The 20,257-nt window shown below is 42.3% G+C and overlaps 1 protein-coding gene across 9 annotated transcripts in view; it reads right to left on the bottom strand.

Annotated features, from left to right (window-relative positions):
- Window positions 1–20,257, bottom strand: part of LOC137385145 (NACHT, LRR and PYD domains-containing protein 3-like) — a 106,702-nt gene that overhangs the window by 30,992 nt on the left and 55,453 nt on the right. For 5 of the 9 annotated variants that reach the window (XM_068060063.1, XM_068060058.1, XM_068060064.1 and 2 more), the window contains 2 exons: window positions 9,564–9,725; window positions 2,855–2,995 (listed from right to left, as the gene is read on the bottom strand). In XM_068060063.1, the coding sequence (XP_067916164.1) occupies window positions 2,855–2,995; window positions 9,564–9,705 (283 nt within the window). In that variant the 5' untranslated portion in view covers window positions 9,706–9,725. Of the gene's footprint in view, window positions 1–2,854; window positions 2,996–9,563; window positions 9,726–17,568; window positions 17,754–20,257 lie in introns of all 9 variants that reach the window. The other 4 variants (XM_068060059.1, XM_068060061.1, XM_068060062.1 and 1 more) reach the window with 2 other exon arrangements.

Below are 20,257 nucleotides of genomic sequence, written 5' to 3'. Positions count from 1 at the left end.
TCCACATAGACTGAGACTACCCCTGATTTTGTGAATTAAGGTTCTTTCTCTCTGCTGTCTTTATCCCATCCTTTATTCTCAGAGCTACTTTCCTCATTTTTTTCTGTTTTGCCCACCCTTCTAAAAGTTAGGAGCCCTGGAATATTTAGTTTCCAACCTTGGTCACTTCGGACCCACATCTGCGTAATGGTTATTCAATAAACATACCAATTGCTATTTTTACTATTATAGCCTTTAAAAGTCGCTGGCAATGAGTCAACTTTACACTTTGGTACCCCAGCACCGTACGAAATACACATGAGACTAATGTATCATACAATCATGATGTACATAAGTGAAATCAAGAAGCAGTATTAATGCTTTTGGACCGTTTGCGCTGGAACCACAAGCTTCAGATGTCGATTACTCAATTAAAATGGGCATGCATAACGCGAAATTTGCCAATATAAATAATTGCAACGCTAATCGTGCCTTTGAAAGAATTACTAGATTTCTACCTATAACTGTACATAAGAAGTTAGAATCAGAATATAGGTGCTGCCACTATTTTTTTGCATCGAAAAATGCCGGTAATTTGCGCCTTGAAGTCATCTATCCACGCTTCTAAGCACTTTATTAAAGAACAAAGGAGGACAGAATCAGTGAGCTTAACTTAATGAAAAATCTGAGGTCAAGACAGGGTGACAGGTTTTAAAAGGATTTTTAAATGGGAAGAAGCATTTATCATGACAAAGGAATTAATAATGAACGATGCAAGGGCAAGAACATTGTTATGGATTTGTTCCTTGTAATAGGGCGGTAGAGTGGCGCAGTGGTTAGCACCGCAGCCTCACAGCTCCAGCGACCCGGGTTCAATTCTGGGTACTGCCTGTGTGGAGTTTGCAAGTTCTCCCTGTGTCTGCGTGGGTTTCCTCCGGGTGCTCCAGTTTCCTCCCACATGCCAAAGACTTGCAGGTTGATAGGTTAATTGACCATTATAAATTGCCCCTAGTATAGGTAGGTGGTAGGGAAATATAGGGACAGGTGGGGATGTGGTGGGAATATGGGATTAGTGTAGGATTAGTATAAAATGGGTGGTTGATGGTCGGCACAGACTCGGTGGGCCGAAGGGCCTGTTTCAGTGCTGGATCTCTAAACTAAACTAAAACTAAACTAAATAATGGAGCAATTTTGTTTCGGTAATATTGAGGGACAGAAGCAGAGTTCGCAAACTCTGTCCCAAGAAAAATAGAATGAGTCCATGGACAGGTGCTTAGAAAAGGATCGAGCTCCTTAATTTTAAATTCACTTGGAATCAATGCGGCTCAATGTTTGAGAAATAAGAAAAAAACACAATTGTTATAAATAGAAAATTCCAGCTACACATTCTTGAAACAATTGGATTTATGAAGGAATGGAGTCGGAGTGGTGGAACATCAGAAGCTGTTGATCCAAGGGGGAATTTTATAAAGTATGTTTTTCAACAACAAGACGTTCTTTTCACAAGAATGAACAAAAAGAGGTAGGATTAGGGTCACACAACAGACGATATTCTACTCCATGATAGATCCATGAGGTAGTGACAGATAGAGATTTTTGATAAATGTAGTTACCAGGATGAAAATGAAATAACGTCATTGTTCTGGCAGTGCAGCAGGTTAAGGCATGTACTTCTGACGGGTAAATAAAAACAAAATACGGCAGATACTGGAAATCTGAAATAAAGACAGAAGATTTTGGAAATACTCAGCAAGTCAACTCTGCTTCTCTCTCCACAGATGCTGCTTGACCTGCTGAGCATTTCCAGCATTTTGTGTTTTTGCTTCCAACGGGTGCCAGGATTGCTGAAGAGGGAAATTCTGTTGCAGTTCTTTTAAAAGAGATATCGTGAATTTTGGAATTGTTCGAATGTGAGCAGGAACATGAGCTCTTAATTTGATCTTATGATTGGAGCGACGTGGGAACTAATCAGGGACATCCATTTGGAACAGGTCGCACGAGTTTTGTCAGCGAACAGAAATAATACTTCTGATGTTGCATCAACTTGATCTGAGCTAAATTTGATTTCGAAGCCGATATGCAACATGGAGGATAACATCCTGGGAATTAATTTCTCAAGATACAATAGTTACAATATATCATTGAAGCTTTGTTTTCGATGGATTCCGGATAAGTTAAATCCATCTCTATAATACAGAATGTTGGAAAGTAGTTATGCTGCATTAAGGCATCAAAATCGCGAAACCCTCTGACACTGCTTTGTTGCAATTACACTCCAAGTGGAACCATGAAGAAAGGTCACTAAGCCAAGCAATGATACTCTATTTGGGTTCCAAGAAATGTTCAATTTCTACAGTTGTGCTACAAATATGCTATCCACAATTAATTACAGTATTCCAATACAAATACTTAAAACATGTAAACAAATGTGGTGTCTCAATAAGTTTTCTGTAATATTTCTGGTTGATAGTATTTTTCACTCCTCCCCATTCTGCCACATGACTGTACTATAGATTCTGAAATATCAAGTATTCCATACCCGGCACAATGTGGCTGACTCATAAATGCCCTCTGAAATGGCAAGACACTCAGTGCAAGGGCAGTTAAGAATGGGCAATAAATGCTACCCTCACCAGCGAAGTCCATATCCCACCAAAAAAACGAAAAGAAAGTGCACGCATAAAGGTGGATTTCAAGCTGACACTTCAGGAATGAAAGGGCCAGAGGAGTTTAGGAAGATATTACCACCCCCCACCACTCCCACACCCACCCCTCAAAAAGATTAACTCTTTCTTCACTATTTCTACCTCATGCATACTTATTTTGCGGTTTAAAAAAAAGTTTGTTGCGCTTCCCACAGAAGAATGGAGGTTACCTGTTCTGGGAACATATTTTTTCTTCATCCAACAGTAAGTTGCCGTACTTCCAACTCCGAATCCCCCCAGAAATGCAACGCATACTGCACACGCGAGGACGATTGCGTCTTGTGTGTCCTTTGCTGCATTATCTGCAGACGCTGTTAATCAGAGAAAATGTTTTGATCAGTGATCATGCAAGTATTAATTACCACGTTAAAATAAGCTAAATGAATTTTAAATGAGCACTGATACATAATCTTCAGTTTATATTATTTGTATCTCATTTTAAGCCTATATTTTGATACCCTCTGTTGTCTTCATCGTTTTCTTTCATAAACTGATTGTAAACCTTTTGCGTTCAGTTAGCCTGAATAACGCATTCATAAAGCGATGGCATGAAATTTATCTGAGGACAATATGAGCTGTGAGTGTGCTTACTGTAGAGAAAAATTTGTGCTATTAGCTATACAAGTGTCCATATCACGCACCACTGAACAATCAGTGATATGTTCGAGTCAATACTTATTCGTACATTGTTGGATAGCTGTGTTACAAAGTTTTGCCACACTAAGATTTTTCTAGTGGAAAGTACACTGGTACAGCGTTTCGTTTCTTTCACCAGTCGGTGCAGCGTAACTCCAGAAGCTGTATATTTTCCCATGTATAGTTCTACAGCAGTTGCTCCGAAGCATTTTCATTTACTTCTGATTTCACAAACGAGACCCACTAATCCTAAAGAAAATTTTCTGTATCTAATTACTGGTTGAAATATAATGACTTTTTAAACCAATACCTGAAATTACCCGAAGTGGCACTGATGTCGCCAATTCTAATGAAGTAACCTCAGTGTTGTATTGCATTTACTATCTTTTAAGCGTGTAGTTCGCAATCACCTGGGCCGTTAGATATTTTACGTTTACTTTACATGTGATGTATGATTAAGTGGGGCATGCTTTAAAATACTTGATTTTAACCCGCACTTTAAAGATCTGATTAAAGGGCTATTTGAGAATTCAAAGCCCAATTACTCAGAAATCAATATTTGTGTTACAAATAAACCGACTGAAAATGAATCACAACCAATAATGCAAATCCTCTCAACACTGGAATCAAGTTAACCATAATGTAATAGGATTTGAATGTGACAGGCAATGAGATAGTTTGACATGGATTCGCTGGAGCATGAAGAATATTTTTAAAAGCTGTTGATATGATCTCCACAATAAAGATCAGTATTCCGCATATCAAACAATTTTCCAAACTCTATCCCATCTGGTAATTCTTGGCATTTCTCATTGTTTTAACGTGCATGTAATACTTTTGCATTTCAGAACTTAGCCCGAATAACGGATTCATAGAGTGTGGGCATGAAGTTTATCTTGGATAATGTGATATCTGATTGTGCTGACTGTACTAAAAGCAATATACAGAAAGCAAATCCATCGCAATTCGTGGCAGCATGGGGACGTTAACATTGGAGAGGTTATTGAACTCCTTGTTCACTTTCTGGCAGGTTTCTTTTCCAGGTCTCAGACATTCAGCAATAAATCACACTGTCCATCATTCCATTTCTCTTTTGGAACCGATGCTGAACCGGGCAACGCAATTCTCATTCAGAATTCGTTCTCCGTGTCTCCACCATCGAACTCTACTTCCACCAGGCTACTGCTCACATCATTTTATGTCCATTCCGGTATCCCATGTTTCCTTTCCTGCTAATCAGTCACATTCCTTTTGCGTTTTCCTCCTTACTCCTTGTCGACAACATTCCTTCAACTAGACTTTCCAGCTTAATGGGGACAATGCTATTTATTCGCACAGATTTTTTCAGAGACTTAAAGGCTCTTCATTGTTTTTCTGGCAAGTAAATACATTTGCAGTGTTGCGGGGATATAGAGAGCCGGGATCGGACTGACTAGATGTCTCTACGGAGAGACAGCATAGATTCGATGGGTCGAATGGTCTCATTATGTGACGTAAATGACGATATGACAATAATTAGGAGAGGGTAACAGATCCGGAAGGTGAACACTTGGCTAAATAAGTATGTGAGAATGGAAGGTTGTAGTTCATGGGATACGAGTTCGAGGAATTCGACTGCAGGAAGCAATGCCATTGTGATGAACTGAACCTGAACCGGACTGGGACTAGGCTGAAAGTGGAGAGGATTAATGTGCAGATCAAAAAGATCTGCAAACTAATAACTGAATTATTGTTTAGGATTCAGTGGTAATCACTAGTAACAAAAAAAAAGGATAGTTTGACGTTAACGTTTAACACATGCTCCGTGCAAAATTCCACGGAACAAGGGGACTACCTTACCGATTAAAACAGCCATTGTCGACAAAAAAGTGAGAAAACTTAAAAAAAAAAGTGAAATGTGTTGTTTAGACCCAGGGCACTGGAATGAATATAAACGAAAGCAAAGGTCGACGGAAAGAGAGAAAGTGTTGCAAGAAGGGAATATTAAAACAAACTTGGGGGGGGTGGGGGGGATGCCAAGATTAAGACTAGAAGGGCAGTCAGGGGTTACATGGACTATTTTGAAGCTGATGGAGGTAATATTGCAAATCATAGTAAGGAAACAACAAACTTGTTAATAACTACGTCGTATCAGGCTTTACAGTGGCGGGAATTCAAAGGAAACAAATAAAGATCCAAGAACTTAAGTTTCATCTGTTCTGTTACATTCTATTATTTTATGACCTACCATTTACAAATTTGCGCTGACTCTCTGACCAGGTTAAATGTCTCTAAGCTTCAAGCACTCTGTCCTTAATTATAGATTCCAATAACTTTCCACAACAAATGTTACCTGAGGGCCTGGAATTGTTTAGTTTTGTCTTTCAACTTTTTAAAATAATGGAGTGATATTTACAAATTATCAACATAAAGGGAAGCTTCCTGAATACACAGAGCATCGAAAGATTATGGCAAACGCATCTGCAATTTCTGCATCTTCAGTTATTAAAAGTTTTTAATGGAAATCGGAAGTCACTGGGGATTTTGTGGGTCTTCAGAGCCATTATTTCTTTCAATACTCCTTTATTGCTTACTGATTAGTTAGTGTCAATTCTTGATACATTATGAGTTTATATTTTTGTTTAATCATTCAGGGAATGTGGGTGTCGCTGACGAGGCCAGCATTTATTGTTCATCCTGAACTGCACTTCAGAAGGTGATGATGAGTCGGTTTCTTGAACTGATGCTGTCCATGTGGTGCAGGTACACCCGCAGTGTCGTTGGGAAGGGGTTCCAGGATTTTGATGCAGAAACAGCGAAGCGTCCGCGATATGTTTTTATTAGTTCCTGGGATGTGGGTGTCGCTGGCTCGGCCAGCATTTATGGCCCATACCTACTTGCCCCTGACAATGAGCTGCCTTCCTGAACTGCTGCAGTCCATGTGGGGTAGGTGCATGTACAGTGCTGTTAGGAAGGGTGCTCCAGGATATTGACCCAGCGACAGTGAAGGAACGGCGATATAGCTCCAAGTCAGGATGGTGTGTGACTTGGAGGGGAACTTGCAGGTGTTCCTTTGCATCTGCTGCCCTTGTCCTTCTAGGTTGTAGATGTCGCGTGGTTGGAAAGTGCTAAGGAACCATTGGCGCCTTAATGCAGTACATCTTGTAGATCGTACACACTGCCACTACTATGGGTTGGTGGTGGAGGGAGTGAATGTTTGTGGATGAGCTGCTTTGTCCTGGATGTTGTCAAGCTTCTTGAGTGCTGTTGGAGCTACACCCATCCAGGCATCTGGAGAGTATTCCATCACACTCCTGACTTGTGCCTTGTGGACAGGCTTTGGGGAGTCAGGAAGTAAGTTAGTCGCCACAGAATTCCTAGCCTTTTACTATTACTTTACTGAATGCTGAAATGCTCACGATTTACGCAAACCTCAGGCTTGCTATTCTTTTTACAACATTATAAACACATCCTTTGATATAATCCTTTCTTTAACTCTTGCGAGCCACGATGGAACCACATTTTCTGTGGGGTCTTGGGTCTTAAATGGATGTGCATTTGTTGAAAATTATATATGAATTTTGGTAATGCTAGCAATTGCTTATCTGTCGTCATAACTGTTAATGCTATTTCGCAATCTACCTGAGACAAAGCGTCCCCTACCCTCCGCACGTCCCATTCCTATGTAATTTGTTTGTTTTGTTTTAACAGATTTAAGACCCCAATGTCAGACCTAACCAACACTGAGCATTGTAAACAGTGGTATAGAGTACTAAAGCAAGCATCCAAGGGAAGTTATGATGAGCATTTATAATGAAATTATTCGGCCCCAACTAGAGCATTGTTTTCAGTTCTAGGCACTGCAATTTAGGAAGCACGTGAATGTTTTAACAACGCTGCAGGACAGATTTACGAGAATGGTTCCAGGGATGAGGGACTTCAATTAAGTGGACAGATTAAAGAGCTGGATTGTTTTCATTGGAGAGGTGATGGTGAAGAGAAGATTTGCTAGAGGTTTTCAAATTCCTGAGGGTTGTAGACAATGCAGATAGAGAGAAACCATTGGCTGAGTGGTCGAGAACCGGAAGACAGAATTAAAATTATTGATGAGGGACCCAAAAGTGACATGAGGAAAGACAATTTTTCTTTGCACAGCGAGAGATTATGATCTGGAAAGCACTTCCTGAAAAGGTTGTGGAGGCAGTTTCAAACGTGCCTTTCAAAAGGGAATTGAATACTCACATAAACGGGGAGGCGTGGGAGGAAGAAGTGCTGTGGGAAGGGCTGGGGAGTGGGACCAGCTGAGTTGCTCCAGAAGAGTGCTGGCACACATTCGACCGGTCTAATGGCCTACTATGAATTTATGTATGTGGTTTAACACCGGACTGCGATTCTTCCTTACGTGAACGGGTTTCATAGATTATTAGAATCAGTGCAACCATGTATCGCATTTCCACTTGTTCATTATTGGGATCCAGGGAAATTCAGGATCCAGCCAGCAGTGTATGGGGCTTCCATATGCATCAGGATGCTATCAACAGTGTATGAGGTTTCACATTGTGCCAGAATACAGCCGGAAATGTGTTGGGTTTAACCGTGTGGAAGGGTACTGTAGCTGTATATGGGGTTTCAGTGTAGCAGGATCCTGCAAGGTATGCATTGGAACTCGCATTGTTTTGGGATCATTACAGGTGGATAGGAAAATTATGTCCGTTGGTTTCATGGATTGACAGCCTATCACGATCCTGCCAGATATGTGCATCAGGATCCTGCCAGGTCTGTATCAGGATACTACCAGTTTATTTTATGTGAATTCACTGTATGTCAGGATGCTATCAGGTGTGCATGAGTTTTCACAGTTTGTCATGTTCCTTCCTGGATGTAATGGAATTCACAGTTTATCAGGTTCGTGCCTGGTCTGCATGTGGTATCAAGCTGCCTCAGGATTCTTCCAGTTTTGTATGGGGTTTGACATTTCATCAGGATCCTGTTAGGTTCGTATGGGATTTTGCAGCATATCATGAGCCTGCCAGCCGTGCTAAGGTTTCAGTACATCATATGTGCATGGGTTTCACAGTTATCCCAATTCTGTTAGACATGTATGACATTTTCCAGTGCATTTGGATCCTAACACGTGTGTAAAGGATTTCAAAGCACATCAAGTTGCTGAAAATAGGATTTAACAACATATCAGATTCCATACAACACATCTACACATGGTCATTTGAAAACACGGGTTGTCTTGGGATATGCAGTAAGATGCGCGCGCGTGTATGTATTACAAAACTTTCCTGCTGCATAAACATTTGAACAAAATAGGGAAGAAAAGTCAATAAAATACTCAATTGCAGCACGGGAACTCGGGATTCATGTAGAGAATGATTCATTCTATGAATCAATGTGGTTGGGGTTACAGCATAATAAAAATAATCTTTAAACAACTTATTATCAAGCACTGAATAGTGAGAAAGGAATAGAAGGAAAATGTGGAAAAAGCGAAAAAAAATGCGTCATTAACAGCAGTAGATTGATCAGTGCCTCTAAATATCCAATGGGTACAGTAACCGAGTGGAGGAGGCAAGGGCATACTATCTGTAGCGTGTCCAGAATGCTGAGCACGCTTTTAGAATAACAAGGAGTGAGTATTGGATCTACTTCCAGAAAGGTGGATGAGGTTATCAGTGAGGTAAGGGTAGGTGAATATTTAAGAAACAAAATGAATTGTAAGCGGAAATGCGTCAATCAATAAAATGAATATTTTACAAAACAAATAGTTCAACTTGTCTACGAATTAACACAGATGTATAGTGACGAAATGGTATGATAAAACCACACCATATCATTAGGAAGCTGAAAAATATATGAGAACATTGCCATGCAGGGTATACAAATAGTCAAGAATAAAAAGAATGTGGCAGAACGCAAAATTGTTTGGACTTGCATAGATCAGTAGATAAAATGAGATACTAAAATAAATGTAGGAATGTGGAGTTAATTATATAAAACGAATTGAGGAAGCATAGGAGATAGAATGCTGAAGCGAAATCGTTGACCATTTATCGAAGAATGAGTGGCAGGAAATAAAATTACAGGCATTAATCACAATTCATATGCACTGCGAATACAATTATTATTATATAGTGATAAAAACAAATGGTTCTTAAAGAGGATGAAGGACTAACTGATTACTTGTGGTTACTGTTTAGATAAATGAAGGATATGCTTTTGCCACCTTAACAGCAAATTGGTTTGCACTATTTGTACCTTTTTGTTCATCGGGAGGCAGAGAAGTGGCAGTACTGGTTTCCTCAGGTGCAGTAATTGGATCGGTTCCTCGGTTCAAACCGCACAGTGCCTCCAACAATAATAATATAAGCAGGAAGGGAACTTTGCATTGTCCTCGCATCGTTGCGGTATCAACAATCACTGTAAATTAGAAAACATGATATGTGCTCTTTTGTTCAAATATTCACAGATTAGCAAAAGCTTGAAAGAATTTTGAATGCTACTGATGGATTATTTTCAGTATATTTCGTTTCGACCTCATTTGCAGTCTATATCCGAATATCCTCTGCTGCTTTCACTATTTGTATTTGCCAGGTGGCTTTAATCGTTGTCGTTTCAGATTTTTCCCCACCTAAATAACGGATTCATAACGAGTAGCCTCAAATCTTCATCAGAGACAAAAGCAATCTGTGGTTGAGCTGATTGTGCATCTCGGTTACACCATTAGATCAGCACGTGGCGAAATCGCACAGAATGAGTTATTGCTAATATAGTCGAGTGATTATTTCTTCTTGCATCGCCGTTTAGCGCTGTTTCTCTGTTATGCTTAATTTTATTTACCTGTCTATCGTTAGGGGTAGGCTGTTAGGGGTAGTGGTATTATCACGGGACTAGTAACCCAGAGACCCAGGGTATTTCTCCGCGGACATGGGTTCGAATCCCACCACAACAAAAGGTGGAATTTGAATTTAATTAATAAATCTGGGATTAAAAGCTAGTCAATGGCATGAAATCATTGTCGATTGTGGTAAAAAACCATCTGGTTCACTAATGTCCTTTAGGGAAGGAAATCTACTGTCTTTACCTGGTTTGGCCTACATGTGACTCCAAACCCACAACAATGTGGTTAACTCTTACATGCCCCCTGAAATGGCCTAGCAAGTCACTCAGTTGTACCTAACCGCTACGAAGTCAATAAAAAGGAATGAAACAGGACGGACCACCCGGCATCGACCGAGGTAACAGAAACGACAATGGCAAAGCCAGCACTGTCAACCCTGCAAAGTCCTCCTAACTAACATCTGGGGACTTGTGCCAAAGTTGGGAGAGCTGTCCCACAGACGAGTCAAGCAACAGCCTCACATAGTCATACTCACGGAATCATATCTTACAAACAATGTCCCAGGCAGTGCCATCCCCAATGCCCAGGTATGCCCTGTCCCACCGGCAGGACAGACCCACCAGAGGTGGTGGCACAGTGGTATACAGTAGGGAGGGAGTTGCCCTGGGAGCCTTCAACATCGACTCTGGACCCCATGAAGTCAAACATGGGCAAGGTAACCTCCGACTGATTACCACCTACCGCCCTCCCTCAGCTGATGACTCAGTACTCCTCCATGTTGAACACCACTTGGAGGAAGCACTGAGGATGGCAAGGGCACAAAATGTACTCTGAGTGGGGGACTGCAATGTCCATCACCAAGAGTGGCTCGGTAGCTCCACTACTGACCGAGCTGGCCGTGTCCTAAATGACATAGCTGCTAGACTGGGTCTGCGGCAGGTGGTGGGGGAACCAGCATGAGGGAAAAACATACTTGACCTCATCCTCACTAATATGCCTGCCTCTGATGCTTCTGTCCATGACTGTATTGGTAGGAGTGACCACCGCACAGTCCTTGTGGAGAGGAAATCCCGCCTTCACATTGAGGATACCCTCCATCGTGTTGTGTGGCACTATCACCGTGCTAAATGGGATAGGTTTCGAACAGATCTAGCAATGCAAAACTGGGCATCCATGTGGGCCATCAGCAGCAGCAGAATTGTACTCAACCACAATCTGTAACCTCATGGCCCGGCATATCCCCCACTCTACCATTACCATCAAGTCAGGATTCCAACCCTGGTTCAATGAAGAGTGCAGGAGGGCATGTCAGGAGCAGCACCAGGCACAGCTCAAAATGTGGTGTCAACCTGGTGAAGCTACAACCCAGCACTACTTGCATGCCAAATTGCGTAAGCAGCATGCGATAGACAGAGCTGAGCGATCCCATAACCAACGGATCAGATCTAAGCTCTGCAGTCCTGCCACATCCAGCCGTGAATGGTGGTGGACAATTAAACAACTAACTGGAGGAAGTGGCTCCACAAATATCCCCATCCTCAATGATGGGGGAGCCCAGCACATCAGTGCAAAAGATAAGGCTGAAGCATTTGCAACAATCTTCAGCCAGAAGTGCCGAGTTGATGATCCATCTCGGGCGTCCTCCTGAAGTCCCCAGCATCACAGATGCCAGACTTCAGCCAATTCGATTCACTCCACGTGATATCAGGAAACGACTGAAGGCACTGGATACTGCAAAAGCTATGGGCTCTGACAATATTCCAGCGATAGTACTGAAGACCTGTGCTCCAGAACTTGCCGCGCCCCGAGCCAAGCTGTTCCAGTACAGCTACAACACTGGCATCTACACTGCAATGTGGAAAATTGCCCAGGTATGTCGTGTACACAAAAAGCAGGGCATGTCCAACCCGGCCAATTACCGCCCCATCAGCCCACTCTCAATCATCAGTAAAGTGATGGAAGGTGTCATCAACAGTGCCATCAAGCGACACTTGCTTCGCAATAACCTTATCAGTGACGCTCAGTTTGGGTTCCGCCAGGGCCACTCAGCTCCTGACCTCATGACCGCCTTTGTTCAAACATGGACAAAAGAGCTGAACTCAAGAGGTGAGGTGAGAGTGACTGCCCTTGACATCAAGGCAGCATTTGACAGAGTATGGCATCAAGGAGCCGTAGCAAAACTGGAGTCAAAGGGAATGAGGGGGAAAACCCTCCGCTGGCTGGAGTCATACCGAGCGCAAAGGAAGATGGTTGTGGTTGTTGGAGGTCAATCATCTGAGCTCCAGGACATCACTGCAGGAGTTCTTCAGGATAGTGTCCTGGGCCCAACCATCTTCAGCTGATTCATCAATAACCTTCCTTCAATCATAAGGTCAGAAGTGGGGATGTTCACTTATGATTGCACAATGTTCAGCACCATTCGTGACTCCTCAGATACTGAAGCAGTCCGTATAGAAATGCAGCAAGATAAGCGGCAAGTAACATTCATGCCACATAAGTTCCAGGCAATGACCATCTCCAACAAGAAAGAATCTAACCATCTCCCCTTGACATTCAACGGCATTACCATCGCTGAATCCCCCCAAAATCAACATCCTCGGGGCTACCATTGACCAGAAACTGAACTGGAGAAGCCATATAAATACCGTGGCTATAAGTGCAGGTCAGAGGCTAGGAATCCTGAGGCGAGTAACTCACCTCCTGTCTCCCCAAAGCCTGTCCACCATCTACAAGGCACAATCAGGAGTGTGATGGGGTACTCTCCACTTGCCTGGATGGGTGCAGCTCCAACATCACTCAAGAATCTCGACACCATCCAGGACAAAGCAGCCCGCTCGATTGGCACCCCATCTACAAACATTCACTCCCTCCACCACCGACACACAGTGGCAGCAGTATGTACCATCTACAAGATGCATTGCAGCAATGCACCAAGGCTCCTTGGACAGCACCTTCCAAACCCGCGACCTCTACCAACTAGAAGGAGAAGGGCAGCAAATACATGGGAACACCACCACCTGCAAGTTCACCTCTAAGTCACAAACCATCCTGACTTGGAACTCTATCGCCCCTCCTTCACTGTCGCTGGGTCAAAATCCATGAACTCCCTTCCTAACAGCACTGTGGGTATACCTACCCCAAATGGACAGCAGGGTTCAAGAAGGCAGCTCACTACCACCTCCTCATGGGCAATTAGGGTGGGCAATAAATGCTGTCCTGGCCAATGACGCCTACATCCCATGAATGAATAAAAAAAACTGAATGTACTGCTGCAGATGATTCGTTCGGCCACCAGGTGACACTGATTGATAGCAGAAGGTGTGCTTTCCTAATTGATATTTCCAAAATGGCAGTAACCAGAACTGAGGAATACTCCTTTGGTTCTGATTTCGCTCTGGAGACCCATTCATTCTAAATGACACGGATGTATATAATTACTGATTGAAGTATATGGACAATGGAGCATGACTCTGAGATAACCGGAAGTGGTTCCAAAATCTGTCATTTAATTTTAATAATCTCAGTGCCTCTTGAAGCCAGTGAAATACGTTAAACCGAAGCTATCAATCACTTGTGGCGTTAACATTTTATAATGCAAGTTATTATTTTGTGGTTAAATAGGTCATTATGTTGACATCCACGACCTTTACCTGCATTTTGCTGATTTTTGTTTAGACAGCTAATCTGAGATAGCAGATACAATATCTGCCTTATTTCGGAATTGAAATACTTATCTCAAACATACGAATTGAAACCTAATAACAACACGAAGTGCGAACCATATCAAAAGCAGAGTCGACTTCAGGATCATGCAACAAGATTGGAATCAATGAGGGCCAGGGAAAGTTCTTTGATTTGAAACCACTGGACCAAGAAGACGGTTATAATTGCATATTACTGCGAATAACAATTGTAACAGCAATCAAAAGGATGAAGAAATCCAACAGATTAATAGGATGATGTATACAGTCTAGCTTACAGTGAAGGGAGAACGGATGTTCAGATGTGCAAGGATATATATGAAATGGATAAATAAAAATAAATAATAGCCATGGGCGATATCAGTTAGCACCAGCAAGAAAAGATACTGCACGAGGAAAAGGAAATTGATGCATATAGTGTGCAGAGGACTTTTACTCTATCAAATATGTATGGAATATCACAACAGCGGAATCATTGATACATCTAATAATGAGAAGTGAAACAACGCAGTTAACAGATTATATTGAGCTCCACGGAGATTTTGAGATACTACGAAACATAAGGGAGGGGGACGACTCTCTGGAACGTTTGCTGCCGATCTTGGTCTCACTTGGTCACACAGAGGAGCAGAATCAGGTTGGTGCGACTGAATGTGTACAGATTAAGCTGAACTTGGATGAGATAGAAAACCAAAGGAAGTTGCACAGAAACTGATCCTAACTAACAAGTGGAATGCAGCTGGTACCTGTGTCGAGTAGGATAAGGACTGTCAAAGGGCAGCGAGACTGCTGACCATGGCACCTTGGAGCAGGGGGCCGACCCAAAGGGGGCTGGAGGAGGTGCAGGAGCGGAAGCCGAATTGTGATTATGGTAGTTGATGGTGGGCGGAGGTTGGGGGCGTTCAATAATTCGGGGGAGCGGGACGGGCTGGTAGCATCCTTTTAATCTAGATGGAGAGTCGGATGTATTGTGTTGGCTATCTGGTGCCAGACTGAGCAACATTTCAAATCGGCTTGAAAGGCTATTGGAGAGAGAATAGGGGAACCCAGTCCCTGTAATCCGTGTTGTGAAAAACATAAGCATTCAGCGAGTATCAGCAGCTAGGAGCTAACATTAAAAGAAAGAAAAAATGTTTGTAAGACCTGGATTAATACCCATGCGACTTGCAAATTGGCAAGTAGATTAGGGAGGTGAACACGTGGCTGAAAGAGGGGTTCCATTTCAGGTGAGACGAACATAAGTCTTGGCACAGGAAGGAATTGTAACTTCGGACGGACATTGCCTGGACAGGAGGGAGGGGAGCTGACAGTTCTCAATATTTGCTCCAGACTCCATCAAGGCTCATGACATCAGATGGAATATCGACAAGGAAACTACCTGATTATCAACTACTGTCCTCCTTCAGCTGAGGAATACATACTCTCGAAGGTTGAGCACCGCTCGGAAGAAGGATGGAGGGTAGCAGAAACACAGTGTGTGCTCTGGAAGCTCATCACCGAGAGTGCCTTGGAAGCACCACTACTCATTGAGTTGATCGAGTCCTGGAGTCAGTCTGTCAGCCCTGTCAGTCTGGGAATGTGGCAGACGGTGAGATAGCCAACTCAAGCAAAAACCTATTTGACCTGATCCTCATGAATCTAGCTAACGCAGAGGCATCTGTTTACGAGCATATTATTAGGAATGTCCACCGCACAGTCCTTGTGGAGACGTTGAAGACCGTCTTCACGCAGACGACACTTTCCATCATGCTGTGTGACATTACTGCCATGATAAATGATAGTTATATTCAAAAGAGGTCTCACAGATCAGAACTGGGGATCGATGAGATGCTGTGGGCCATCAGAAACTGCTGAATTGTATTCCACTGAAAGGTGCAACCTCATTGCCCGGTATAACACTCACTTTGCCATTAGAATCCATCCAATGAACCATCCATGATTCAATGAGGTATCCAAATGAGTATGCCACGAGCAGTACCAGGCGTTACTGAGTTGCCAACCTGCGAATTGGCAAGACAGGACTTCATGCATGCTAAACAGTGGAAATAGCATGCTTTGGATGGAGCTGAGCGAACAGACAACCAACACTCTGTACTCCTGCCACATCCAGTCATGAATGATGTTGGACTTTTTGAACAACTAATGCTCGGAGGAGGCTCAATGGACATCCGAATCCTCAATAATTGCGGATACAAGTTTGTGAGGGAAAACATCAAGTTCGAAACGTTTGCAAAACCTTCAGCCAGAAATGCCAAGTGGATGATATTGGTCTCCTGCTGAGCTCCCCACAATCACCGTCTTCAGTCAAGTCGGTTATTCCCACGTGCTATCAAGCGTCAGCTTTGTCAACTGGATAAAACAAAATCTACTGGCACCGACAACCTTACGGTTGTAATGTAGGAGACAAGCTACAGAAATAGTCCCACACTTAGTCAAGGTTTTGCAATACAACAACACAGATATCTAAATGTCAAACTGGAAAATGTTCATGTACATCCTATCCTCAAAACACATGACAAGTCCAATACAGCCACTTACCCACAGCCAATACAGCCACTTACCCACAGCCTCCTCCCCCCGCCTCACCCCCATTAGCCTTATCTCGATTGTCAGAAAAGTTATCGAAGATATCTTCAAAAATATATCAAATCGCATTTATACATATACGTAATATATTTGTATTATACTTTATCAGTGATAGAAGAGACATTGAAATTTTCACTGAAATGTTTGAGAGAAAGAAATCCCAAAAACTAAAATAGAGGAAAGGGTTGTCAGCACAGAATTAAAAAGAGACAGTCATGCTTGAGCAACATTACTGAATTTTTCGAAGAAGTAGCAGATCACGTAAATATGGGAAATGTGGCAGATGTAAAATACATGCAATTTCAATAAGCCTTCAATTCAGTACGATATTGTCAAATCAAGACGAATGCTATGGGATGCACAGCTTCGGGATAAGCAGCAGGTTGGATAGCAAACCAGTTGCAAAATAGTCAACAGAATATTGGGTGGAACGGTTATTGCTCAGTCTGGCGAAATGTAGGAAGTCTTATGCCACATGTAGAGCTGGAAGTACTGTTGGTTCAATATTCATATAAATGGTTTAAACTTACGAATTATGTAAATTTTCTGTTGAGTCCAAATTGCGGGGATAGTTGTTACTGAGGAAGAAATAATGGCATGCACCTGTTGGGGTTTAAAAAGTTACTTCTTTGTGTCGTAAAAATCGCTGTGAGAGTGTACTTTATTATTACTTTATTATTATTACTCGGAAGTGCGTTACTTTGATTTCATTGATTCCTTTTCCCTTTTTACGTTTGAATTTATATTTTACGTATTCTCTGCTGTGTTGAAGATTGACTGTTTCTGACTTTGTCATGTGACATTGCATTTTGCTAAATTTCAGTAAATGAAGTATTTGGAAAATTTTTATTTTCACAACATTTGGACAAAGATGGATGTTCGGTGTGTTTCTTTTCCCTGTTGTATATAATTGCCTGTGTGGTGGGGTTTTCACTGGATTAGTAATCCAGAACACAGCCTAATGCTCTCGGGACATGCTTTGAATCCCGGCATGGCAGATGGCGAAATTTAAATTCAGTTAATAAATATGGACCTAAAAGCTAGTCTAATGGTGACCACGAAACTAATGCCAAATGTTGTAAAAACCCATCTGGTTCACTAATTTCCTTTCGAGAAGGAAATCTGCCGTCCTTACCGGGTCTGGCCGACAGGGCACTCCAGACCCACAGCAATGTGGTTGACTCTTAAATACCCTCTAGAATGGCCTAGTAAGATATTCAGTTCAAGGGCAATTAGAGATGGGCAATACAAGCTGTCCTGGACATCGACACCAACTTCGCACAAGCGAATGATGAAAATATTCCGCATCCTGCAGCCAATCTATTTTAAAAAAGTAAGAAATACATTGTGAAAACCTGTACAGACATCTAGTGCTATTGAATGAAAATTTAACATTTTGAAGCACTGAGCACGCTGTGACATATTGTTTACTCCCTGTTCGAGTTTCATGGCATCTTCTAACTATGCAACCACTGCCTATGTACCCACAACTCTGTCATTCATATATATCAAAATGTTCAGTGGTACTAATATTGAGCCATTCTGAATATCGCTATGTTTAGTTTAGTTTAGTTTAGAGATACAGCACTGAAACAGGCCCTTCGGCCCACCGAGTCTGTGCCGACCATCAACCACCCATTTATACTAATCCTACACTAATCCCATATTCCTACCACATCCCCACCTGTCCCTATATATTTCCCTACCACCTAGCTATACTGGGGGCAATTTGTAATGGCCAATTAACCTATCAACCTGCAAGTCTTTGGCGTGTGGGAGGAAACCGGAGCACCCGGAGGAAACCCACGCAGACACAGGGAGAACTTGCAAACTCCGCACAGGCAGTACCCAGAATCGAACCCGGGTCCCTGGAGCTGTGAGGCTGCGGTGCTAACCACTGCGCCGCCGTACTTCCATCCAGTCTGAAAGGAACCGTTCACCACCACTCTGTTTTCTGTCCCTTAGCCAATGTTGAATGCAAGCTGCCAGTGTCCTATTAATCCGATAAAATTGTTAGATAAATGCAATCCTATGAGCTCCGACATTATCAAATAGCTTTTGGAGGTGCAACATACACAACAGCGACCGTACTGCCCTCATCAACCCTTACCGTTACTTCATCCAGGAGCTCAGTCAGTTAAGTAAAGAATGATGTTCCCTTAACAAATTGGTTCCGACGATCATTTATTGGTCTTTACTTTCCCAAGAGTCAATTATTTTTCCTGATTTCCTCTCTGTGCAAATGTTTCTGTTACAGTGACTTTACACCAACTAGCCTTACTTTCCTCAGGTTTTCTCTCTATCCTTCTTTGAACAGGATGCAACATCTGCAATTATCCAGTCCCATCGAACAACTCCCATATCGAAGGAGGATGGGAGGAGAATAGCAGTAGCACTGTTAGTTTCTACAATTACTGCCCTCAGAAAGCTAGTTACATCCCATCTTATTCAGTTTGTGTACTGCCAACTTTCTCAGCTTCATCGCTTTTATCTTTTATGCTCTCATTCAATATCATTTATACCTCTTTCTGCACTACCACATGGATAGCATCATCTACTCTGATGAAGAATACTGCAAAGTATTCATTTATTAGTTCAACCATATGTGGTGCCAAGTAAATAGATGTCAAATAGGACTAAATAAACATTCTACTGGTTACCATGAATTTCAAGCATACAACCTAAAAAATCCTTCATTACCCGTCACTCTCAAGCCAGTAATAAACCGTGTACAACTGGAAATGTACTGGAGCCACAGGTAATCTTTAGAAATTTACACCTGCTCAATATCAAAGAGCTACTGGCAAGCTAAAGATCAAACATGCATTTCGGACTAATTCACGATTATCATAATCTAAATGTGCCTTTGAGGCGATGGAACAGGCAATTGCAGGTTTGCATTCAAGCGCTGATTATACACAATTTTCCGGAGATGTAGCTTTCACTCATCCACTTCCACTGAGGTGGTGGATTGTGCTGGCTGGGAGAGAAGTCAACTTGAAAGGATGTCTGCACGACCTAGAAAGCGTGCATTCAGGTTCTCGGATGCGGCATTGGAAGTCCCAATGGAGGAGCACAGATGAGAAGGCGTGTCCACTACTCGCAGGGAAGAAAGAGGCCACAAAGATAACTAATGCATTGCATGTGGGAGGAGATCTCCCGGGAGGTGACCACCAGAAGTTCTTCCCCGGTTCGTAGTTCCATAGAAACAAAGAAACTTCAGGCCACACGACGAGGTCATTCCACCCATCTTGTCCGTGCCGTCTAGAAAGAGTTCACCAGTCAAATCACAATTTCCAGCTTTTGTTCCGTGCATACCGAAGTTGTTTTTGTTTTGATGCAATGAGTGTTGCGATGTCAACTCCCGTTTCAATCAGTGAGTTGCAGGCCCTACTAACCTTTGGGTGAACAAACCCTTCAAAACTCCCCTCAGTTTTTTCGACCTTTTTTTTTACACCAGTGTCCACTTATTCACCGCTACGCTAAAAGGCATAATTCACTTAACCTCATTCGATCTCGGTCCTATATAAATTTATACACCTCAATTATTCTCCCAATCAGGCTCCTCTGTTCCAAACAAAGAAAGCACAACTTATCCAATCTTTCTTTATCGCTACATTTCTCCATTGCTGGCAACATCCTCGTAAATCTCCACTGCATCATGTCTGGTATGAACACAAAATATTTGATTACTTCACATGAGTTGTTAAATTAAGATGCAATCACGCAAACATACTTTTCAATAATTGTACCGTCATCGCCATCAGCACAAATTCAATACGCTAATCCACCATCTACTAAACAATGACTTTCAAACACACCAC

Source organism: Heterodontus francisci, chromosome 28 (assembly GCF_036365525.1).
Source record: "Heterodontus francisci isolate sHetFra1 chromosome 28, sHetFra1.hap1, whole genome shotgun sequence".
NCBI lineage: Eukaryota > Metazoa > Chordata > Chondrichthyes > Heterodontiformes > Heterodontidae > Heterodontus > Heterodontus francisci.
Note: the sequence above shows the minus strand (reverse complement) of the source record. Positions and strands in the feature narration are given on the sequence as shown.